Consider the following 24,646-nt stretch of genomic DNA (forward strand, 5'->3'; position numbering starts at 1 on the left):
GGTGCAGCTCTCACCTGAGGGGCAGAGGGGGGATCCCCACCCCACCCGGGGCACCAGCCCAGCCCTGGGGCAGTTCTGGGGTGCCAGGGCCGTGTCTGGGCCGTGCCCAGCAGCCCAGCTCCCCCTGCCAGGGCTGCTCAGCACCAGCCTGGGGTGACTGGGGCCGGGCTCTGCCCTGGCCGGGTGCAGGGCGTTGTGCTTGGCCTGCTCGGACTCGAGGAGGTGCCCAGAGCCCTGCAGCACCCTCTGGGTGCCCCATCCCTGCCCACACACAGCTCGGGGTCACTGTCAGTGCCACTGTCCCTGTCTGGGACATTAAACTGTGCCCATCCCAGCCCCTGAGGGTGCCACTGGGACACAGGGCCCTGATCACACCTCTGTGTGACCATCCAGCCAATTCCATGTCCATTGAGTGCTCCATCCATCAAATCCCTGTCTTCTAACACAATCTATTACTTAACTGTGGTGGTGTTAAAAGACTTTGAACAGCTGGCTCCGAGTCATTACTATTAGCATCTTTAAAAATAGAATTGGCAGTATTTACAGAAACACTAATGATAGGAAAATATGTGAAATTTCCCCCTTATGTAATGTTTATTGAAAGAATTATGTGTTCTGTTAGAGGGACTTTTAAAAATAAACACAGGCTTTTCTCTGTAGGCTTTCTTCTCGATGAAGAAGGCATGTGAATTTTGGGAATCACAGTAATATTCCTTTCATCATCTTAAACATGTTGCAATTACAGCCATAATAACCAGGACAGGACTTTTTAAGGAATTTAATATCATGGTATCTTGCCCCCCTAGTTTCTCTGCCCAAATTAGGAGTTTCTCACAGTACTTGCCTCCTTTGCAGTTTTGTGATAATTGGTGGTATTTTTGTTTAGAAATCGCTTCATCAGCTCCCTGAGACCAGATAACCATGAAGAACATCATGCTGCTTCAGGCAGTTCTATTTCTATTTACGCTGGTTTTAGTCAGGATAGCTTCACTGATAGCAGGGAACCTGATCCTGATTTACAGCAGTGAAAGGAGAAAATTGTAATCATTTTGTGCCACCAGAAACACGACAGAATGGGAACTGTAATAGCTCCCAGTAGGGCACAGCATAACAAGGAAAACTCCAGGATCCGTGCTGCTTAATTGAAATGTGAGATTAACAGTGGAAGTTTAATATTATCTGCAGTTTCCCTCATACTAATTTTGACACGATGTGAAATACTCAGCTCACGATGCTTGGGAATGAGAATGATCAGTCATTCCTCAAAGAAGACTCATTCACTTGCAATACTGAGGCATTTCAGAAAAGTGGGACGAGATAATAACTGGTACAAATACTTTGATTAAAATAGTAATCCAGGAATTTATTAAAGAATTTATTTGGCTTAATTGCATCTCCCAGTTAAATAATGCCCATTGACTTTGCCCATTGAATGTCAGTGGACTTTGATGATGGTTCTGATTAGACTGAGTGAGTTTGGCTCAGCATATGCCACTCTGTAAGGCTGGGGGTGATTTCATGGCTGGTGAAGTGAAAGAAAACTCTTATCTCTCTAAATCTCGGGGAAAAGAGCGAATACACGAAAGCAAAGGTGGATGGGAAAAGATAAACCCTCCCAAAGGTGTGAGTGGTGGCTGTGCCCTCTGGCAGGCTCTGCTCTCAGCCAGGTGGAGCCCTGCAGTGCCAGCTCCCCTGCCCGGGGCTGCACTGACCTGTCCAGGGCTGCACTGACCCACCCAGGGCTGCACTGACCCAGCCATGGCTGCACTGACCTGTCCAGGGCTGCACTGACCCTCCCAGGGCTGCACTGACCTGTCCAGGGCTGCACTGACCCACCCAGGGCTGCACTGACCCATCCATGGCTGCACTGACCTGTCCAGGGCTGCACTGACCCACCCAGGGCTGCACTGACCCATCCATGGCTGCACTGACCTGTCCAGGGCTGCACTGACCCACCCAGGGCTGCACTGACCCACCCAGAGGCTGCACTGACCTGTCCAGGGCTGCAGTGACCCATGGCTGCAGTGACCCCTGGCTGCAATGACCCATGGCTGCAGTGACCCATGGCTGCAATGACCCATGGCTGCAATGACCCATGGCTGCAGTGACCCATGGCTGCAGTGACCCATGGCTGTAGTTATCCATGGCTGCAGTCACCCCTGGCTGCACTGACCCCTGGCTGCAATGACCCATGGCTGCAGTGACCCATGGCTGCAATGACCCCTGGCTGCAATGACCCATGGCTGCAGTGACCCATGGCTGCAGTGACCCATGGCTGCACTGACCCATGGCTGTAGTTATCCATGGCTGCAGTCACCCCTGGCTGCACTGACCCCTGGCTGCAATGACCCATGGCTGCAGTGACCCATGGCTGCAATGACCCCTGGCTGCAATGACCCATGGCTGCAGTGACCCATGGCTGCAGTGACCCATGGCTGCAGTGACCCATGGCTGTAGTTACCCATGGCTGCAGTGACCCCTGGCTGCAGTGACCCATGGCTGCAGTGACCCAGGGCTGCACTGACCCATGGCTGCAGTGACCCAGGGCTGCAGTGACCCATGGCTGCACTGACCCATGGCTGCAGTGATCCATCCATGGCTGCACTGACCCATGGCTGCAGTGACCCATGGCTGCAGTGACCCAGGGCTGCAGTGACCCAGGGCTGCACTGACCCATGGCTGCAGTGATCCATCCATGGCTGCAGTGACCCATGGCTGCAGTGACCCATGGCTGCAGTGACCCACACTCTGCTGGTCCAGCACCAGGAGGGAGCCCCAGAGCACCCGGAGCTCCCAGCCCAGAGCCCCTGCTGGCCCTCCCGCACACCTGGCACACGCAGTGCCCTCAGGCAGGGCTGGGCACTGCCCACCACTGCAGCCCTGCTTTCCATAAGGTTCCCTCCTGCTCTCCCGAGGAGGAACAGAAGCTTCTCACAGCTATTTGTCTGTTGTGATCTAAGCAAACCCCCCAGCCTGCTGAATGCTCCCAGTGCCAGCACTGCCAGGCACGCACAGAGTATCCCCAGGACTTCCACTGGTAAAATGCCTGATTGTCTCTTCATAAAATGTAAACCACTAAACCAGACTGGAAACAAAGAGGAAAAACTGAAAAAAGGAGTAATGAAGTCCAAGTGTTTTCAAGGACAGCCTGTTCCCAGTGACCCTTTGGCCACCCAAATTGCACATTTGCCCCTTAGAGGTGCAGTCACAGCTACAGCCAAAAATGTTTGAGGAATAAATTACTGTGAAAGTCAGTTTTTATTTAAACTCCCTCATTTCAAACACAAAGTGGTTCTCTGTTTCCCTGGAGACCGGGATATGTAAGAAGGCAGAATTTTCTCTCCATTTCCCTTTCCTACACTGGACCACTGTAGAGCAGGTTTTGGATTTTCCTTTTTCCCTCCTACAGGAGTGGCATCAATTATGACTGGGTCATTTTCCTCAGGTGACTGGAGCTGTGTCACTGAGGTGGGTGACCTGTGCTGAGACTCCTGACATGCAGGTGCTGCTGAGGGGATCAGCATCTTCCACTGCACGTCCCTCCCTGGGTTTAAAATTGCTGTCAGACACGAGTGCCCAATGAACAGAAAGGGAGACACTTCTTGAGTTCTTGAAGTAGAAAATTAATACAATTGAAATGAATATATTTCTGCTACAATAATGGAGCACTAAAAAAAACCCAACCAACCAAACAAAAAACTTACAAGATCTTTTATCTGTCTCTGACTCCTGTTTAGGAAGGTGAAACCACTTACTACACTGCTCAATGAAGAATAAATTGAACAAACCCTATGTTGCACTCTCTGCCTCTGCCCAGGGAAAGGAATTAGGAGATGGAGTGGACTGAAATCCTCCTCTGGCACGAGGACAAACACATCCTTATGTGTTTTGCAATGCTATCTTGAAATTTTTTTGGGAAAAGACTCCATGCTCTGGATTTCATTGTCCAAATATTAGTGGAGAATGAGAAAGAAATGACAACTGACTGGAGCTGTTAGATGGCATCTTTCATACTTTTCCCACGGAACGTAAAGGCAGGAGAAAGGAAGGAGGAAAGCTGATAGCTCAGAGATTCACAGTGTATTTAAACACAAACCTATACCTAAACAAAGTTAAAATTACTGCCTTGTATAAAAGTGTTCTATCTTTTTATTTGAGAGCAAATTCTTTCTGATTTTTCAAAGAAATATTCTTTGAGAACTATTCTTTGCCTTTGGAAAGCTGTTCTTAAATGATACCTTTCCATTGTAATCCTTTTACAACTTCCAGGCTCTTTGAAATAATGATTGCCTCCTCGCACACATTCTGTGAGGAGCACAATAACTAATGTATCCATTTCAAAACATGCTGGGAAAGAAAACAGCATCGATTTTAAATGAAAACTTGGGGAACAGCATCTCAGGAGCCACCAAAGTACTGCTGGTGTTCCAGCTGCGGTCTACTGGCTCCAGGGCTGTCCTTTGCCATGGTCTGCTGGCACTGACAGTTATTCCAGAGATGCTTTTCATTAGCCATTCCACGAGACATTCCAGTTCAGCAAGGCACGGAAACCCAAGTCACGAGCGTGTTCCAGCTCAGCAATCTCACGAGCTTTAGCAAGACCAAGCGCTGGTGCTAGGCCTGGACTGGGGCAACCCCTGGAGTCAGTGCAGGCTGGGGGATGCCCCGGAGAAGGAGCTGGGGTGCTGGTGGGTGAGAGCTGGCCGTGCCCCAGCTCAGGGGCCAGAACCCCCCTGTGCCGGGCTGATCCCCCAGCGAGGGCAGCAGGGCAGGGGGGATCCTGCCCCGCTGCGGTGAGACCGCACCTGCAGAGCCGCCTCCGGCCTGGGCACGCCAGCACATCGGCTTTTGGAGCAAGTCCACAGGAGGCCACGGAGATGGTTTGAGGGACGGAGCACCTGTCCCATGGGGAAAGGCTGAGAGAGCAGGGACTGGCCAGCACGGAAAATAAAAATTTTTGCGGCGACCTAATCGCGGCGCTCCAGTGCCTGGAGGGGGCCTACAAAAAGGATGGAGAGAGACTGTTTACAAGTGCCAGAACAAGGGGGAATGGCTTCCAGTGAGCTCCGATATCGGCAGTGAGCCCCAGGGACCGAGGCAGGATGAGCGGTGTGCGCTGGCACAGACCCCGCCGAGCGCCGGGGAAAGCCTGGGCTGGGCTGGGCTGGGCTGGGCTGGGCTGGGCTGCACCGCAGCGCGGCGGCCGCTCCTGCCCGTGCGGGCTGCGCCGTGAGATTCGAATAACGGGGCTGGGGACACGGGGCCGGGGACACCGGGCCGGGGACACCGAGCCGGGGACACCGAGCCGGGCGGGGCTCAGCGCGGGGAGCCGCGGGGGCCCGGAGCGCCGCCCTCGGCACGGCCACGGCCCGGCCCCGCGCCCGGGGGATGCGGGCGGGGCCGGAGGAGCATCCCGGCCCGCCCCGGTCCCGCCCCCGGTCCTGCTCCGCCCGGGCCGCCCCCGGCCCCCGGCCCCGCTCTGCTCCACCCCGCTGCCCGCATCCCCCGCTCCGCTCACCCCGCCCCGCCCGCATCCCCCGGCCCGCCCCTGGCTCCCGGCTCCCGGTCCCGCTCCAGCCCACTGCCCCCATTCCCCGGTCCCTCTCCACCCCCCTGCCCGCATCCCCCGGCCCGCCCCTGGCTCCCGGCTCCCGGTCCCGCTCCAGCCCACTGCCCCCATTCCCCGGTCCCTCCCTACCCCCCTGCCCGCATCCCCGGCCCGCCCCCGGCTCCCGGCCCCGCTCCGCTCACCCCGCCCCGCTCGGCCCCGCCCGCCTCCCCCGGCCCCGCTCCGCTCCCGCCGCTGTGTCCCCGCCCCGCCGCGCTGTGGCCGCCGCGGGCAGCGGGCGGGAGGCGGCGGCGCCGGGCGCTGCCATGCGGGCGGGCGGCGCCGGGGCGCGGGGCGGCTGAGGGCGGCGGCGGGGCCGGCCGCGGGAGCCGCCGGGCCGGCGGGGAGAGGCCGCAGGGCATGCCAGCCGCCCGCCCCGATGTTTCCCTGGAGCAAGTGGAAGAAGAGGATGGGAGCGAGCGCCTCCTCCTCCAAGAGACCCGTCTTCGACGAGCGAGAGGACGGTGAGTGCGGACCGCGATGCTCCGGAGTGCCCGCCCTGCCCGGGATGCTCTGCTCTGCCCTGCCCTGCCCTGTCCTGCCCTGCCCTGGCGGCGGCTTTGCCGCGGTGCCCCGGTTCCCAGCCCCGGTTCCCAGCCCGGGGTGCCCAGCCCAGGGTGTCGGTCCCGGGGTGCCCGTCCTGCGGTTCCCAGCCCGGGGTGCCCTGTCCGGGGTGTCCTGTCCCGGGGTGCCCTGTCCCGGGGTGCCCTGTCCGGGGTGCCCTGTCCCGGGGTGCCCTGTCCGGGGTGTTGGTCCCGGGGTGCCCTGTCCGGGGTGCCCTGTCCCGAGGTGCCCTCTCCCGGGGTGTCAGTCCCGGGGTGCCCTGTCCGGGGTGCCCTGTCCCGGGTGCCCTGTCCGGGGTGTTGTTCCCGGGGTGTTGGTCCCGGGTGCCCTGTCCGGGGTGCCCTGTCCCGGGTGCCCTGTCCGGGGTGCCCTGTCCCGGGATGCGGGGTGCCCTGTCCGGGGTGCCGAGCTGCCCCGCCTGGCCCCGGGGTCCCTCGGCGGAGCGGGCAGCGGGGGCCGTGTCCGGGGGTCCGGCCGGGCGTTGCCTCCCGCAGGACGGGGACCCTGCCCACGGCCACCCCACGGCCACGGGGCGGCCGCCGGTAAAACGGGGCGCTGGCTGGGGAGGGGGCGAGGGGACGGCTCGGCAGCGCAGTTTGGGTCTGTGCACGGACAGCCCCGCTTGGACCGAGGGAGAGCCAAGTGCTGCCGGCATCAGCGCCGAGCACTGCTGCCAGGGCAGAAAGCTGCTCTGGGGCTTTCCCCAAAATGCAGACTGGGAGGGTTAGGAATACGCCGTGAGATACCACCGCTGCATTAGAAATGCAGGGTGCGGGGTGAAATTTCAGAGGAGCAAAGGAAGGAAACTTTGACTGTGGTGGGGGAAGAGTCGGGAGAGCCATGGGGCCAGCAGATGGCCGGGACACTCCTGAATGCTGCGCTGGCCCCGTGGCACCAAGCGAGCACACACAGAAATCCCTGTGTGTGTGTGTGTGGGTGCTGGAATTGTGCGCTGTATAAACCTGGAGTTCGATGTGTTAGTCCGGGTCTGAGTGCAGTGATGTGAGGGTCAGGGTCTGTGGGATTCCCTCGGTGAGGGGACCACACCTGCCTGTGCTGCCCTGGCAGCTGACGGGTTAAATCAGGCAAACTTTTCCTGGCACAGGAGCTGGTTGATTTCTCCAACACGTTTTTATTAGCAATTCACACTGAGCCAGCCGAGTAAGGACACTCAAATCGGAGGCTTCGCTGCAATTACATTCTGAAAACAAATTTTCTTTCTGGGAGGCTTTTAATTCTGCCCTGAGCCTGTGTGCAGGCAGCCAGGGTGAGTGAGCTCTGCAGCTGAATGGCTGCTGACAGGAGCCTGGGAACACCTCTCCAGGTACTTTCAATCAGCGCTCTCGCTGTGTCCCAATTATTGGCACATCGCTTCCTTGATGTCTCCTGCTTTTCCATAATTCCTTGTTAAAGTGTGCTCAGAGCAATTACAGTGTTGTTCCAGTGAACTCATATTTACTGTCATGGCACGGTTGCTATGGTGATCTCCTAAGACATCCCAATAACTTCCTTAGATAAAGAAGCCAGTTGATACTTGGGTTTGTGTGTGACATAATGTGGAAGAGTTACTAGTGACAACAATATAATGAGAAATCAACTAAAAATATGAAAAGACCATTTGGTATGTCCAGTTTTGCCCATACGTGGTTCCTTGTGATGGATCTCTGCACAGGATGAGCCTGACTGCTGAAATCCAGCAGATAATCTCTGTTAATTTGTCAGGGTGTATGTAAATAGGAGGTTAACGTTTATTGTAGTCACTAGTAACACAACCAGTACTAAGATCCCACTCCAAATCGTTGCAGACCTTACAGTCTTTGTCCCTGACTCCCTGGGGACTGGTTTGGGGCTTCACTGAGTCCCTGGTTCCTGTCACAGCGCTGTGGCTGGGGCAGCACAGGGATGTGCTGGGGTGAGCAGGGATGTGTTTGCTCTCTCTGGCGTGGAACACCTGCCTCCAGAGGGTTCTCTGCTGTTTAAGGATGGCCATTTCTCCTCAGCCTGCCCCTGTGCAGCCCCAGCTGCTGCTGGATCTCCTCTGGACCAATGTGTGTGTCACAGCCCTGTCTCTGGGAGGGCACACCTGCTGCTGTGCTTGGTGGGATGTGTGGGTTGAGCTCTCTGAGCCAAGGGTAACCTTGGTATTCCAGAGTATGTCCTAAGGACCTTCTCTCAACCCTCCCCACTTTTTCAGCATCTTTTCTGTCAGTGCTGGCTGGGCTTGTTCTTTGGCAGAGATGGAAGCTGGGCTGGTGCAGCCTCTGTGTGAGGCTGGCTCCTGGTGCATCCAGGGCCAGGCAGTGCAGAGCTGGGCTCTGGGGAGCCGTGCCCCAGGGGCAGCTGTGCTGCTCCCTCCTTGCTTCCCTTCCTGGCTGCTGTGCTGTCCCCATCCCACTGTAGTGCCTGGTGCTGTGTGTTGGGCACACCTGTCCACGCCTTGGGGTGCCCTGCCCGCTGCAGCGTGCCCACCCTGCTCTCCCTGCTTGCACACAGCCTGCCAGAGGGATTTCACAGCTGGGGTTAACTAGCAGGAAAGCTGACTGTGAGAGGACAGTGCCTGTGTGTTTGTGTGTGCTTCCAGGCAGCCCTGGCATGCGGGACATGGGTTTCTCTGGCTCTGGGAGCCGCTGCTCCAGCTGGTTCCAGTCCCACAGAAAAGCTGGCAAGCTGCACGTCCATCAGCTGGGAGGGAGCTGCAGCCTGTCCAGCTGGAGATGCTGCCCAGGGATGCCTTTGTGAGAGCTCAGCTCTGGCGAGGTGCATTGTACCCTGCTCATGAACACAGAAAGTTAATGAATGGAGGGGAAGGAGGAGAAACAAAGCAAGGAGAAAAGTATGGGAAGAGGAAGGCCAGGCAAAAGGACAGAAGGGCTGCAGGCAGAGTGGAGCACTCGGAGCTGAGGTGTGCTGGAGTAAGGTGGGCTCAGTGAATCGTAGTGGGCTTGGGGTTCTGCATTATCACTGCGGGCTGATTTTCATCAGGAAAAATACACCCTCATCTGCAGGAACTTTTCGAGGTTCATTATTCATATCTGTCTCTGTCCCTCACATATCTTTAAGGAGTTTTTAGAAACTCCTCACCAGAGGAGTGGGTTTGTTCTCCAGCCCAAGGGAAGGGTGGGCAGTGCCTGTCTGCAGGCTGAGCCGTGTCTCTGTGCAGGGCACGGGGCACTGGGGTGTCTCACAGAATCACAGAATCATTTGGGTTGGAAAAAGCCTCCAGGATCATCGAGTGCCAGCTGTGCCCACCCAGGGATCCCCACCCTGTCCCCAGCCCAGAGCACTCAGTGCAACCCTCCCTGGGCAGCTCCTGAGCCCCCTTTCCATGGGGAAATTCCTGCTGTGCCCACCCTGAGCTGCCCTGGCCCAGCCTGAGGCCGTTCCCTCTGCTCCTGTCCCTGTGCCCTGGAGCAGAGCCCGACCCCCCTGGCTGTGCCCTCCTGGCAGGAGCTGGAGAGCGAGAGGAGGCACAAAAGTCATGAGGCTTGTTTGCCACTTGGGCAGGAATTATGCTGTTGTTCTGGGAAACAGCCAAGCAAGCTTTATGGACATCTCCCTCCTTTTTAGAAGAAAAAAATACTATTTTTCTTTTAAATTTATTTTTTATGCCAGGTGAGGAAAACCTGTAATTGTGAAGCCAATGGGAATGTTTCAACCCAGCTATCTGGAAAATGCTTAGCAGAGTTGTTGGACTCGGGCACCAGGGCTGAGCAGGAGGAAATACAGGGCACACTTAGTGCTATTAGCATTGCCCACAGTTGTGTTACATGAGAGAGGGGGGAAACCACAGCAAGATTTATCTCTCTATGCAATTGTGTCTGAAGAGGAATTTCAAGAGTGCATTTTGGATGTGGTTTCTCCTGAATCAAAGTGGTTTACTAAAAAAACTGTGTGTAAATATACATGAGAATCTGTGAAGCCATCTGCTGCTTTGTGCTTTGCTGTGCCTCCCCTCACTGACACGAGGCCAGTGGTCCAGGGTTCCTGTCCCAGTCCTGATGCTGAGTTAGTTTTTTCTGCTGATGCACAAGATTTTAATGGTGCAGCCCAGTGACTTTCATCATTATTCGTTTTTGTCTCAATCACTTTTCCCCCCATCCCTTGTTTGGCTCTGCCAGATTGCAGATGGTGTTTTGTAAGGGGGTCGGGTGCAGGCGCCTGTGTTTATCCTACTTGCATCAAAATCGACTTTTAAACACGTTTCCAGTTCTATAGCTCATGGCTGGAGCTCTCCCAGTGGAGCAGCCTGACTGGGGGAAGTGTGGGCTCAGGGCCAGCCCGGGTCAGGTGAAGTGTCCTGGGTGCCGTGTGCTGTGAGGTGTCCATGGGTGCTGTGAGGTGTCCATGGGTGCTGTGAGGTGTCCATGGGTGCTGTCAGGTGTCCCTGGGTGCTGTGTGCTGTGTCCCCTCTCAGGAGCAAGCTCAGACAGCGCTGGGCAGAGGCCCAGGCTGGGCTTTGGGGCTGGAAGGCAGCTGCAGGAGCCAGGGCAGCAGTGTGGGGTGTGCAGGTGCACTGCCCATGGCAGTGAGGTGTCCAGCGTTCTCCACAGCTCTCAGCCGCACTTTTTCAGCTTGGGATTCCTCCCCATAACTTTTGTTCCACGGGTTGGGACCTTCAGGGAGCCAAGGGCATGCTGCCAATCAGAGGTTTGGGGGAACAGGGCATGGAAGGATGGGGAACAAAGCCTGACCTCCCTCGTTCCGTGTCCTTCACCTCTGGGGCACCCAAACCCTTCTGGCCAGGCTTGTGGCAGGTCTGGGGACATCCTGCTGTGCTGCTGGGAGAAGGGACCTGGGTGATGGATCAGGAAAAGTTTCTCTCTCTCTTCTGAGGTGATCAGTGCTGTAAACCACGCGCTGGTCTTGGGGCAGCCAGCATGGCCTGGCTGTGTCCCCTGGTGCCCTGAGTGTTGTCACTGATGCTGGTGCCAGCCATGCTCCTCCTGCCCCTCTGCTCCTCACAGATCCCCACTGTCACCTCAGCTGGGCAGGGCTCGCAAGCCCTGGGCAGGAAACGTTCCCTTTTACTGGAAATCTATGGTCTAGTGCCCAGTAAGGCAGGTGTAAAATCCCAGATACTCCTTATCTGGGGTCAGATACAGATGTGTTCATGTCCATTCTCTGCACACCACTGACTGAAGTGTTCCCTGTTCAGACTGCAGGGAGAACTTTCCCATAGCCTGACTTTCATGGCTGTGGGCTGGGAGCACAGATGCCTTCCCTGATATTTAAGCACAAGGGAAAAAAGCCTTTCTGTATTATCAAAGTGGTAGCTAAGTAAGCAAGCGGGGGGAGGAGGGAGTGGGAATTGCAGGGAGGTGTCAGCAAAGCTGTGTTTAGCATCCTCAGCAGGGCTTTGTTCCGGCTGCCCCTGGATCTGGGATGCTTTGCCCAGGGTCTGGCTCCCTCCAGGCTCTCTGTGCCCAGCAGAGCCACTGCCCCTCATTCCTGCCAAGCACAGAAAACTTTCCTAGGGGTGAAGCTTTGCAGTGTGTATGTAATGCAGAAATAGGTTAAATCCTGGGAATTCAGCAATTTCCAGCCATGGAGGTGTGGGTACCATGGGCAGTACGGGGGTGACTGGCTCTGAGCTGTTTAATGGCTGTGCTGTCCCTCTCCACCCTGCTGGCTGTGGTCTGCTCACAGCAGTGCTGGCTCAAGTCTCAAGAAAAGCCATTCTCGAGGGGCTCATGTGTTTGTGGGAGATCTGAGGAGAGGAGATCGGGGTGAAATGAGTCCTCAGGGCAGCCGAGGCTGTTCGCATGGAGCTGGAGTAACAAAAAAGGAACAAACACAACAGCAGTTTGAAGGACATTTGATGGATAGGGAGGGACAAGGGCAATCAAGGAAAAGTCACTGGAAGTACCATTCGAGTGAAATATTAAATCAGATTAATACTTGGTGTATTCTGTGGAGGCCACAGTCCTCACGACTAGCTTGGAATGGGTTTCCTGTGATTTGGGAATAACATGCAGGAGCATGTGGCTGGGGATGTGCCCTCCTTCCCCCCCGTCCCCAGGGCTGGCGTGGTGACCTTCCCAGCAGGGCTGGCACTGCCAGAGGCTGCAGCTGTGCTTTGGGGGTCCCAGGACACGGGGCCCGCAGAGAGCAGCAGGGGCAGCTGTGGCTGGAGAGCCGCGCTGTGCTGGCAGCGCTGGCTCACCCACCTCAGGCCGTGCCTGCTGGCATAGCAGTGGGCAGCACTGGGCAAGGAAAGCCTCCCCAGGAATGAGAAAAGCTGCTCTTTGTGCACTGCAGTGCTCTCACTGTCTCAGGCTGGGGTGCTGAAGGGTGGAGCGGCTGGCTGGGCCCTCGGTGTGTCACATCAGGGCTGGGGAGAGCCTGCATTTCCTTCTGAATATTGCTGTATTCCTGGTGGGAACGCCTGGAATGGAGCCTGGCTCACCCACAGTGCTGGTGTGCCCTGGGTCAGGGCCGAGCGTGGACTCGGGCAGGGACACGGCTGAGCCCGTTGTTCATGAGCCTGGGGTGAATGGGCAGGTCTGGCTTCTCCCAGGGCTTTCAGTGGAGCTGCTCCCCAGTTTGGGATGCGGGGTCCCTCAGCAGGCTGTGGAGCCCCTCCTGGCTGTGGGGGTGCAGGGTCCACACCTGCCTGCACATCCTGGCCCGAGCACCCCATGAATCACCTCTGACAGCTGCCCGAGCTGGGCTCTGGGGTCCCAGCGGGGCACGGGAGCAGGAGGGGCACGGGAGCGGGGCACAGGAGCGGGGCACAGGAACGGGGAACGGGAGTGGGGCACGGGAGCGGGGCACAGGAGCAGGGCACAGGAGCAGGGCATGGGAGCAGGGCACAGGAGAAGGGCAAGGGAGCAGGGCAGGTCCCAGGGTTGGCTGGGGGTCCCTCCCAGCTGTTGGGGGTGCCAGCCCCTGCACAGGGCTGTGCCAGCGAGGGGATCCGTGCTGGCAGGGCCTGGCTTGGTGCTTCTGTCCTGAACTGAGAGCGGCTCAGCTTCTCTGCACAAGAGGAGAGATGTCAGTGTCCTCTTTCCCTCTGCCACCGTTCTTCAGGAATTAAATTGCTCTCTGTGACAGTTATGGAAAATTAGAAGTGCCTGGGAAATGTGGGAACAGCCGTGTGTGAGCACTGCCAGGCAATGAGGTGTGACAGTGTGCCAGTGTGCCAGTGCTGATGTCTTCATTTACATCTCAGGTGCTGCTCAGGGCTCCCCCAGTACCTGGGAGTGCTGAGGACATGCAGGCACTGAATGATGTTCAGAGTTACGTGGCTTGCTGGTTTGCCTGTGCCCATGAATCCTTACAGGCCCATGGTTAGCCCTGCTGTGTAATGAAATGAAATGAAATTAAACTGCAATGTAATGTCTTTAGAGCTTTGTTGATGTTTCTGGAAGCTGATCAATTTTGTCTCTTAGTGCAGAAAATACCTTTCCTTGGTTCTGGTGGCTCCAGCAGAGAGCTGGCGGGCTCCAAAGGCTGGTGATGCCTGAGGACTTTCAGGGTAGCCTGCAAAGGGCTGTCCCAGCACAGAGGTTCCCTACTGCCCAAATTTGCACTGGGTTGCAGCTGAGCTGTCCAAAGGCACCAGTGACATTTTGTATTTCCATGGATAATGTGTGCACTGGAGCCCTGAGGACGCCCCAGAGTGGCTCTGAAGCAGAGTGGGGAGGGCAGGAGTCAGGCTGTAGGAGCACTGCAGGCTCTGCTGTGTTTCCTTGGGTCTCCATTCCTGCCTCAGCTGCCTTTGCTCAGGAAAAAAGAGTTCTTTCTCCTTTCCATTATTTCTCCTGACCATAACCCCCTCCTACCCTCCGGCAGAGAAAATGCACAACTCACACAATTTGCCATCACTGCTGAAAATACTGGGGTGTGATTTGTGTCCTGGGGTTTAAAGGGATCACGTGGTGGCCACAAAAGGCCATCATATGAATATTTCAGATATCCAGGGTGGGAAAAAACCCCAAGGAATAGGGAAACTTGGTAGAAACTGGGGAAGAATCTTAGATTGGGAAAAACCTGTTGGAGTGTTTGGGAACCCAGGAGCTGAGGCAGCAGAGAACAGCATTGGTGTGTGGGTGGGGCAGTCAGCAGAAGGCACACGCTGGTTCCTTGCAGAATTCCTGTGTTCTTAATTCTGGTGTCTGACAAAGGTCAGAAAGGTTTGGGGGTTGTGAGCTGGGCAGCCTTGGGCTAAAGCTCAGGCTCCTGCTCTGAGCAGGCAGAGCTCCGTGAGCACTGGGAGAAACATTTCTGGCTGAGGGTGAATCTGCTCTGGGCCCTGCTGCTGGCTGGACACCACTGCACCCACACGCTCGGTGTTTCACTGCCCGAGGGATATGGGGTGTGGGATAGGGGATATGGGATATAGGATATAGGATATGGGATGTAGGATATGGGATGTAGGATATAGTATATGGGATGTAGGATATGAGATGTAGGATATAGTATATGGGATGAAAGATATAGTACATGGGATGTAGTATATGGGATGTAGGCTATAGGATATGGGATATAGGCTATAGGATATGGGATATAGGATATGGGATATAGGATATGGGATGTAGGCTATAGGATATGGGATATGGGATATAGGATATGGGATATGGGATATAGGATTTGGGATATGGGATATGGGATGTAGGCTATAGGATATGGGATATAGGATATGGGATATGGGATGTAGGATATGTGATATAGGATATGGGATGTAGGATATGGGATATGTGATATAGGATATGGGATATAGGATATGGGATGTAGGATATGTGATATAGGATATGGGATGTAGGATATGGGATATGGGATATAGGATATGGGATATAGGCCGCCTCCTGTGTGGGAGATGTGGCATGTTAGACAGCCCTATGAAACAAGTGACACAGGGTCCATGGGAGAGCCATGCATTGCACCTTGGCTTTTTGTGCACTGGTTCCAGTCTTAATGGGAACTGGCAGGCAAAACCAGCCAGCAGGGAACACAGAAAATGATACACATTATGTTTGGATTGTTTGCACTGTTGGAAAACGTGCTTTATACTTCACAGAAAATAGGGCCAAAGCTTGGTCCCCAATAATTTGCGCTCTAAAGGCTCAATGCTGCATATGGTAAGCACATGAATAATTCATGCACATGCAAACAGGCCTATGATTTCATATTCAAGCCTGATTCTAGGTTTGCTCAGAACTTTGAACTGGCATGGATTAGTGGCTCTTCCAGCCCAGAAGAGGCTTGGCAGGACAGGCTGAAGCAGTCCCCTCTCCTGGCAGTGCTGGCTGTGTGTCCCTGGCAGCCCTGCTGGCAGCCCCTCTGTCAGAGCCTGCTGCCTGGGGAGCCTCAGAGCCTGGCTGTGACACGCTGGGGTTCCTGCCATGCCCTGCTGCTCCTGTAGCAGCACCAGGGCTGGGGAGAGCTGGGGGGTGCAGGATGGGGCTGTGAGCCCAGCACAGAGCTCTGAGCTGCCCAGAGTGCTGCTCCTGTAACCAGCACCAGGGCTGGGGAGCACTGTGGGGTGCAGGATGGGGCTGTGAGCTCTGAGCTGCCTGCAGTGCTGCTCCTGTAACCAGCACCAGGGCTGGGGAGCACTGTGGGGTGCAGGATGGGGCTGTGAGCTCTGAGCTGCCCAGAGTGCAGGGCCATGGGGCAGCTGCAGGAGCTGCCAGCTCTGCTCCAGCTCCAGCTCCAGCTCCAGCACAGGGCTTTGCTGTGATCCCTCGGGCGTGCTCTGAGAGCAGGGACAGCCCAGGAGCTCTGTGGCCACCCTGGTACAGTGTGGGTGAGTGCAGGGCCAGGGGCTGCTGCTCTGCTCCATGGGTTTTATTCCATGTGAAATGCCACAGCAGCAGCATCGCGAGCAGGTGTCAAAACAAGCACAGCTGCAGCGAGGCAAACTTAGGGATTGATTAATGAATGCTTCCAGCCTGTTGTGTGTTTCTCTACATGGCTTTCTGATGTAAAGATCAGTCTGTGGATTTATTTAAAAAATAGCAGGTTTCTTTTAACTAGAACAAATTGCCTCTGTTTATCGAAAGGCTGAGTAATATCAACAAACAGTTCAGTCTGTGTTGCCCCTCAGCACTACTTGGGAAATCACTTTAGCTAGTGCTTCTTCTGGCCTTGCTTTGGATTTTTCCATGCTCTGAGAGTGGCATCTCCAAAGGCAGCCCTGCCTCCCCCTCTGCTCTCCAGAGGCCCCTCTGCTCCTCCTGCTCTGTGCTCAGTGGGGTTTTTCCACTGCCAGCCCTGCTCCTGCTCCCTTGCCGAGGCTGCCAGGCTCATCCCCTGGGGTTTGCTCTCAGGGTGGCCCAGGGCAGTGGGCACTGGACAGATGGGTGCCCTGGTGCCCAGGGCTCAGTGCTGGGATGCTGAGCTGACACAGCCCCATCTGTGCCAGCAGCATGGCCAGAGGAGCTGTGCAGGGTGAGCAGGGCTGTGCCAAGGGCCCCAGGAGCTGTGCAGGGTGAGCAGGGCTGTGCCAAGGGCCCCAGGAGCTATGCAGAGTGAGCAGGGGCTGTGCCAAGGGCCCCAGGAGCTGTGCAGGGTGAGCAGGGGCTGTGCCAAGGGCTCCAGGAGCTGTGCAGGGTGTGCAGGGCTGTGCCAAGGGCCCCAGGAGCTGTGCAGGGTGAGCAGGGGCTGTGCCAAGGGTCCCAGGAGCTGTGCAGGGTGAGCAGGGGCTGTGCCAAGGGCCAGAGGAGCTGTGCAGGGTGAGCAGGGGCTGTGCCAAGGGCCAGAGGAGCTGTGCAGGGTGAGCAGGGCTGTGCCAAGGGCCCCAGGAGCTGTGCAGGGTGAGCAGGGCTGTGCCAAGGGCCAGAGGAGCTGTGCAGGGTGAGCAGGGGCTGTGCCAAGGGCCCCAGGAGCTGCGCAGGGTGAGCAGGGCTGTGCCAAGGGCTCCAGGAGCTGTGCAGGGTGAGCAGGGGCTGTGCCAAGGGCCCCAGGAGCTGTGCAGGGTGAGCAGGGGCTGTGCCAAGGGCCCCAGGAGCTGTGCAGGGTGAGGAGGGGCTGTGCCAAGGGCCAGAGGAGCTGTGCAGGGTGAGCAGGGGCTGTGCCAAGGGCCCCAGGAGCTGCGCAGGGTGAGCAGGGCTGTGCCAAGGGCCCCAGGAGCTGTGCAGGGTGAGGAGGGGCTGTGCCAAGGGTCCCAGGAGCTGTGCAGGGTGTGCCAAGGGCCCCAGGAGCTGTGCAGGGTGTGCCAAGGGCCAGCCCTGTCCCCTGCAGCCCCCATGGTGCCCAGCCCATGCAGGGGGCAATGCCAGGCCTGGCTCCCCTCCTGTGGGTGATCTCTGGCAGATGTTCCCTCTCTCCAGAGCGAGAGCACATCACTGTGCTCCAGAGAATTGCTATCACAGGAGGAGGATGTCTGCCTTCCCCAGAGGATTTGCACTTGGTGAATAATTCTGTTTGACATCTGCTGTGAATTTGGGTCTGCTCTCTTCTGGTGGAGCTGAATTGAATCCTGGGTGGCTGTGGCCACCCATCCTGCAGGTGCAGGCGGGCCAGCCCAGTCCCTGTGAGCTCAGGTGAGGGCTGCCCATGGAGTGAATCTGTTCTGACACCTCCAGAAGAAAGATCAGGCTCGTTGTGGACAGGGAGCACCAAAGGGGATCACTGCTCCCACCTGGGGTCGAGCAAAATATCTTCAGGTATTCACACTCTCCTGTGGTTCTTTTTCCCCCAGATTTACTGTCGCTGCCAGCACGTGGCAGTGATAGCCTCTCATTCACACTGTCTTGCTCCTAACTTTTCCTTCTTTGCTGAAGAGAGCCTCTTCCATTGCCAGAGCTGTGGGAAATGCCTGCCCAGCCCAGTGAGTGGCAGAGGATGGACCTGCATGTGGGGACCCCCGTGGTCCCTGAGACACCAAAGCCCCGTGGGTGCTGCCTCGGTGTTGGTGCTGGCCAGGCTTGGCCCTGCAGCTCCTGGGGCTGCTGCTGGTGCTCAGCCCGCCCTGGGGTCCCCCCTGAGCCCCTGGTGAGTTTGTGACAGGAGGGGGGGCCAGGGGAGAGCAGCAGCCCTTGCCCAGCCCCTCAGCTGCTGCCGCAGCAGCTCTGCGAGCAGCGCAGCCCCTGCTCCAGCCAGAGGTATTTTGGGAGCGTGTCTGCTGCTCACGAGCCTCTGGGACAAAGATAGGACCGTGTGCCTGAAATAGCACCCTGGAGCTGCACACCCCACCAGTGGCTGCTCTCGAGAGGGAAATCCAGAGTTTGTTTTCAAGCCATCATCGCTGTGTTGACAAGGCTGTCGTGAGGGAAGCGGCCTCAGCTGGGGAAGTCTGAATGAACTCCCAGCACACACACTCAGGGCACGCTGCTCCTCCCCACCCAGAGCGGGCTCAGAAGGGACTCTGCCTTCTGGAGCAGGTGTTCCACGCTGAATCCCAGAGCCTCTGGGGCTGGGAAAGCCCTCCCGGCCCAGGGAGTGCCCCATCCCCACCCTGTCCCCAGCCCAGAGCTCTGGGTGCCACCTGCAGGGACGGGCACCCCAACCCTCCCTGGGCAGTGCCAGTCCCTGAGCCCCTTTCCGAGCCATGGAGGAGCTGCTGGTGGAGGGTGTGCAGTCATCCATGTGCACATGTTCAAACCACAGCCCCAAAGCAGACATCCCTGGATTTTCCTGTATTTTCATGGTGCTGATCCATCCAGTCGCCAAGACATGAGCCTAGCTGCCAGCTCAGCTCTTTTTCAGGAGGTTTTTTTCTGTTCTTTTTGATTTGCTCTTTGGTGCTCCAGTGGTGTGAAATGCTGCAGCAGAGACCATCCTTCAGTGCAGTGTGTGCAGCAGTGCTGGAGTGCTAGAAAACAAGGAAAGGGCATTTCCAAATGAAATGTCTCTGCTGTTGCATCTCTTGCAGCTCAGATGCAACATGGCTGGTGCACAGTCTGACCTTTTGGTGTATTTTCCCAGTGCTCTGGTAGCTGTCACCAGCCCCAGCAGGAGGAACAAGACTGTCTTTCATGACCCACAATGAATTTGCTGGTGTGGCAAGTAGTAAAAGCCTCTTTTGATGGAAAACCAGAAGCAGCTGATTGTAGAAAATATTCTTGGGCTCTCTATGTTACAAAGAGTTGTTGTCCTGGGACTGTTACGTATTGTAGGAAACTGCAGTGGTTCTGGATAAAGATTTGGGAAAAGCAGTGATGATCAGGAGACATAAAATAAATGATGGAATAAAAGAGAATGAGGTAGGTTGTTCCCCAAAAGAGCTGTGTTTGTCTCAGACCTCTTAAACCCTGTCGTGTGATTTAAAAAATAAAAGGAATGCTGAATTCTGTCTTGTTATCAGCAGTTTTTAAGTTCTCAGTTAAAAATGCTTGTGTGTGATCCCTCACACACTGGTTGGTGCTGTGAGCCCAGCAGTTTTGTCACAATACCTTCTTGCTGTTTGCTGCTGCCCAGAACACAAAGTCAAACAAGATGTGGGTGGCTCCTTCTCCTCTCTGCCCTGAGCAGCTTTTGTGGCTCTCCTTGGGTGCACAGAAGAAACCTGCCAGGTCTGAGGGCTTCAGTTACCTGTGGTGACTGGATTTAATGTGGCTCTTTCTTGGAAAAGTGTTCTTAATTATTAATATTACTGGTTTTTTTCTATTAATTAATGTTTTAAGTCTTCCAAGTACAGCGTCAGAGCCTTCCCAAGTGCTGTGGTACTGCAGTTAGCCATGGTCTGTGTACTTTGGGTGTCCTTGTGAGCCATTTCCTGCTCTTTCAGTACAAAGCCCTGTTGTTTTCCTTCTCCCTTCCCTGCAGGACGCAGTTGTGCTGTTGCAGGAGGGTGGGATAAGGTTACAGCATGAAAAAGTGCATTGGATTTCACGATAGCAGCTGGTGCATCTCCAGGATGACTCGAGCTGCTCGTTATTCTCTGTATTGCCATGGCAACGGGAAGGGCTGGTGGGGGGTGAGGGCAGGGTCCCCAGTGCCACCCCAGCCTGGCACTGGGGACACGCAGGGCTGTCCCTCGGGGAGCTCCAGCACAGCTCTGCAGTCTGGCCACAGCTCCTGTGCTCTGCTTTTCCCTGAGCAGCCCTCCTTCACTTTGTGTGCCTCTCCTGCTCAGGTGAGTCCCTGAGCCAGCCCAGCCCCATCTCCAGGTGTGTGAGTCCCTGAGCCAGCCCAGCCCATCTCCAGGTGTGTGAGTCCCTGAGCCAGCCCAGCCCTGCTCCAGGTGTGTGAGTCCCTGAGCCAGCCCAGCCCTGCTCCAGGTGAGTCCCTGAGCCAGCCCAGCCCTGCTCCAGGTGAGTCCCTGAGCCAGCCCAGCCCATCTCCAGGTGTGTGAGTCCCTGAGCCAGCCCAGCCCTGCTCCAGGTGTGTGAGTCCCTGAGCCAGCGCAGCCCCATCTCCAGGTGTGCCCCTCCTGCCCACGGGAGCAGCCCCTGCTGTGCTGGTGGCCCTGTCAGCAGTGTGCTTGGTTGTCCCCAGTGCCCCTGAGCCTGGCAGTGCTGCTGCAGCCCTGACACCCAGCCAAGGCCCTGCTCCCCTCTGGCTCTCCTGAGTCTGCTCCCCGCAGTTCCGGGGCGCTCCCTTCCACAGGACGGCTGCTGCTATATAAAGAAATATCTGTTGTTTCCAAATTTGCCCTGTGAGTGGCACAGAGCATCAAGAAAGCAGCGAGAGGAGCTGCTCTCAGGCAGGGAGAGGGGCAGGGAGGCTGTGCCCAAATTTGCCCTGTGAGTGGCACAGAGCATCAAGAAAGCAGCAAGAGGAGGTGCTCTCAGGCAGGGAGAGGGGCAGGGAGGCTGTGCCCAAATTTGCCCTGTGAATGGCACAGAGCACCAAGAAAGCAGCAAGAGGAGGTGCTCTCAGGCAGGGAGAGGGGCAGGGAGCTGTGCCCAGCTGGCTGGGGCTCTGCTGCTCTCTCTGCTCAGTACCCCAGGCTGCTGGGTCACCCCTGTGTGCCTGCCTGCACCCTGCCCTGGTGCCTGGCCCGGGCTGGGAGCAGGGCACAGCACTGCCAGGGTTTGTAAAGGAGCAAGGAGGTGAGCAAGGCTCTGCTGGCATTGCAGTGGGGTGGGGATGTGGCCCTGCCACAGGCGGCAGCAGCAGGGCCGTGTGCCAGGGGCAGCTGCCAGCCCCAGCCAGGGCTGGGGAAGCCACCCTCAGGTGTCATTGGCACACAGATGGTGCCAATCTCCTTGGCCAAAGCTGGATACAGGCATCGTTCTGCCTGGAGCTGGGCTGTGTCTGAGCAGAGAGCCTCCTCTCTGCCACCAGCCACAGCCTTCTCACTGCTGGGGAAAGCTCACATCTGTAACTGAGCCAGGAGTGAGCACCGAACACGGGGCATTGCTGTGGTGCCACAGTTACTGACACGTTTGCAGAAGAAGTGATTCTTCTCTTTAGGATGGGGATGTACCACGGATGTACCTGTCCAGCCAGGTTCCCTTTCTGGCCCTCAGGTGCCCCCAGTGTGTCCCACACTGGTGCTCTCACAGGATCTGCTGTGAGGAGTGTGACTGGGGCTGTTCTGACAGACCCAAAATCAGGTTTCCCATGCGTGACCCAAGTGGGGGCTCCATTCCCCAGGGGTGTTTTTAAACTTTCAGTGAAGCCCCACTTGCAGTTCCTTTGTGTCTCAGCATGATGCAAATGCAGCACAAGGCTGGCTGCAAAGTAGGTCTGTACTGTCAGTGTTTGTTGCTTTGGGCTCGAGTGGAGCTGTGCAGTGTTGTCAGATCTGTGCCCTACATACCTCAATCCCTTCCTGCAGGTGCTTCCAGAGGTGTGTTTGGTCCATCAGGATGTGGTACGCCTCTGCCTGCAGGTGAACTCTTGCTGTTTCATTGGCTCTGAGCACAGAGGTGTTTGCCCAGGGGGTCCCAGCCCAGGCCAGCAGTGATGCCCTTGTTGGTGTGTCCCTGGTGCCGAGTGTCCCTGTGGCTCACAGAGTCCTCTCTCAGGCACGTGGGTGTGCAGCTGTTACAGGTGCCAGTCTCACTGCTGAGTGGAAGGGCCCATTCCTGTGCAGGGAGCATCTGCAGCTCTGGGCTGGGAGCCCCAGGCTGTGCTGTGCCCCCACACTGGGCTCCTGCTGCCCACATCTGGCCCCAGGAGCGTGTGGGTGTCCTGGCAGGCACCCTGCAGCTGGTGTGCTGGGCATGAGCTGGGGAAGAGGCAGAGGGAGCGGGAAAATGGTCCCTGGTTCTGCTGTTGGAGCTTCTGCTGCTTCTAGCCTGATCACTTCACGTGGTTTGAGGCTCATCCCCTCTGCTGGTCCCCCTGACACCCAGTGCAGGGCCGAGGCTGCCCCTGCACCTCAAAGCTCTGTGTGTGTCCAGCCCGGGTGGAAGGAGTTGCCTTGGGTGGTGTTAGGGGATCAGTGTGTCCCAGGAGGGACACACACAAAGGAGGGAGACACACACAAATCCTCCTCTGGTTCCCCCTCTGGAGCCCAGTGCTGCCCTGGCACAGCGTGGCCAGCACGGTGGGATGGTGCCACACAGACCCAACAGCCTGGCTGAGATCACTCCTAATTAAACCCCACTGTGCTTGGAGGGCAGCGAGATGCCTTTGAGAGGCACTCTGCTGAGGCTGCTGGGTGACACTAATTACTGGCAGTTAATTAGGAAGCAGTTGAGAGGACAGCTCGCAGTACTGGGGGCACAGGGTGCTTGTTGGGCTGATCTCGTTGCCATCCTGTGTGGCACCACTGTGATCTCCTTACCCTGCCTGTGTGGCACCACTGTGATCTCCTTACCCTGCCTGTGTGGCACCACTGGCTCTGCCCCAGGGCCCTTCCTGCCCCATGGAGCTCGGGCTGTGCCAGAGGCACTGGAGCTGCTCCCAGTGCCCATCACCCCTGGTCACCCATCCCCACCGCCCCTGCCTCCTCCTGTCAGCCACGGCCACCCCAACACCTGCATTCTGCCATTTCCACTGCCAATCTATATCGGCAAATGAGCAAAATAGACGCTGCTTGTTTGTTTTGACAATTACAGTAGAGGTTTAATTACACTCCTTCCTCGTATACTGCTGAATGTCATGTGGTGTGTTAGGCGTAAACAAAGATGTTCTGCTGCCGTGAGATATGGTTATTAAAGACACAGGGTGAGCCTGCAGCAGCCTCTGCTCTGAGCTGGTGTCAGCTGGAGCAGCTCCCAGCATCTGCCCGACCCTGGGGCCCGTGTGCTGTGCGCGAGGAACAGGCAGGTGCTGAGCAGAGATGGCACCCACGGTGGCTGAGGGACATAGCAAACAGAAATATAGGAAAAGAGAGAAAGCCACGTCTGTGTCTTCGGTGATTTTGAGGCAGCAGCTTCAGGTATCATAGCAGGAATGCAATATTTCAGTCTCTGAGTAAGTTCTCTGTTCAGAACAGTGGGGATCCTCAATGCCATCATGAAAAGGGCCCGATTTTCCTCCTCATCACTTCTTGCCTTTGAGGAATCTGTCTTAAAGCCTGAGCCTATTGTGTCGTGTGAAAGCAGCTGTAGCATTGTCTGGCAATGGTAAATTGGCAATGACTTTGCATTTCATAATTAGTTAACAAGGAATCATTTACAATGAACACGTCTCTCAAACCCCATTGAAATGTGCAGCACACGTTTGACATTATTAATCAAAAACAGGAACTTCAAATGCTCTCTGGCAACAGCTCCTATTTCCCCTCACTCCATGGGGCCGCTGACAGGGACGAGGCCAGGTCAAGGCAAGGGTTTGAAATTCTTTCTGAAAAAAATACTTTGGGACTCCAGGGTTGTGCAGGAGGGCATGAGACGCCTGACTGTGTTTCAGACCCCCCAGCCCTCGTCCTGAAGCTCCTGAACAGGGCTCTGTGAGCTCCCCCACTCCCAGGGAAGGTCAGTCTCTCAATTACAACTTGTCAGAAAACCTCTCTGAGAGGTAATCCAAGGGAGAAATTATTTCTAAAGATTCTTGTCAAATTACAGAGAGCCTTTAATTAAACGAGTGCCCATTACTTAATGGCAATTATGGAGAGAAAATCCTTATTTCTGAAAGAGGCAAAGCTCCACTTTCCTGTGGAAAATTTACTTTTTAAAATAATAAGATAAAGATGGATTATTCTGCTCTAGAACTGAAGCCTGACAGAAATGAATGTGCATCCTTGGAGGGGTTTGCTGTGGAAAGGGAAGAGCCCTGGCAGTGCCTCTGTGTGCTGTGGGAGCAGCCCCACTGCAGGATGGCCCTCACAGCTCCTTCCTGCCCTGGCACAGAGCTGGGGGTCCATCAGTGCTTTGGGGTGTCCATCAGTGCTTTGGGGTGCCCATCAATGTCTTTGGGTGCCCATCAGTGCTATTGGGGTGCCCATCAATGCTTTGGGGTGCCCATCAATGCTTTGGGGTGCCCATCAATGCCTTTGGGGGCCCATCAGTGCTCTTGGGGGCCCATCAGTGCTTTGGGGGTCCATCAGTGCTGTTGGGTGCCCATCAATGCTTTGGGGTGCCCATCAATGCTTTGGGGTGCCCATCAATGCCTTTGGGGGCCCATCAGTGCTATTGGGGTGCCCATCAATGCTTTGGGGTGCCCATCAATGCCTTTGGGGGCCCATCAATG

At 56.3% G+C, this 24,646-nt stretch overlaps 1 protein-coding gene and 1 long non-coding RNA gene across 4 annotated transcripts in view; one reads left to right on the forward strand and one right to left on the reverse strand.

Moving 5' to 3' along the window:
• Positions 1 to 3,239: 3,239 nt before the first annotated feature.
• On the reverse strand, positions 3,240 to 5,796 carry LOC143694751 (uncharacterized). The gene is made up of 2 exons (XR_013183404.1): positions 5,752 to 5,796; positions 3,240 to 4,999 (listed from the first exon to the last, which is right to left on the reverse strand). It is a non-coding gene; the product is annotated as an uncharacterized LOC143694751 (long non-coding RNA).
• An 11-nt stretch (positions 5,797 to 5,807) lies between these two features.
• The window catches only part of STK32C (serine/threonine kinase 32C), a 74,230-nt gene continuing 55,391 nt past the window's right edge, over positions 5,808 to 24,646 (forward strand). Inside the window, exon 1 of one of the 3 annotated variants that reach the window (XR_013183403.1) lies at positions 5,808 to 6,072. Coding sequence is in view for 1 of the 3 variants with exons in the window: in XM_054637285.2 (XP_054493260.2) it covers positions 5,988 to 6,072 (85 nt within the window). In the remaining 2 variants the exon portion in view is untranslated. The remainder of the gene's footprint in view (positions 6,073 to 24,646) is intronic. The other 2 variants (XM_054637285.2, XM_077182751.1) reach the window with 2 other exon arrangements.

This window comes from Agelaius phoeniceus, chromosome 9 (assembly GCF_051311805.1).
Source record: "Agelaius phoeniceus isolate bAgePho1 chromosome 9, bAgePho1.hap1, whole genome shotgun sequence".
NCBI lineage: Eukaryota > Metazoa > Chordata > Aves > Passeriformes > Icteridae > Agelaius > Agelaius phoeniceus.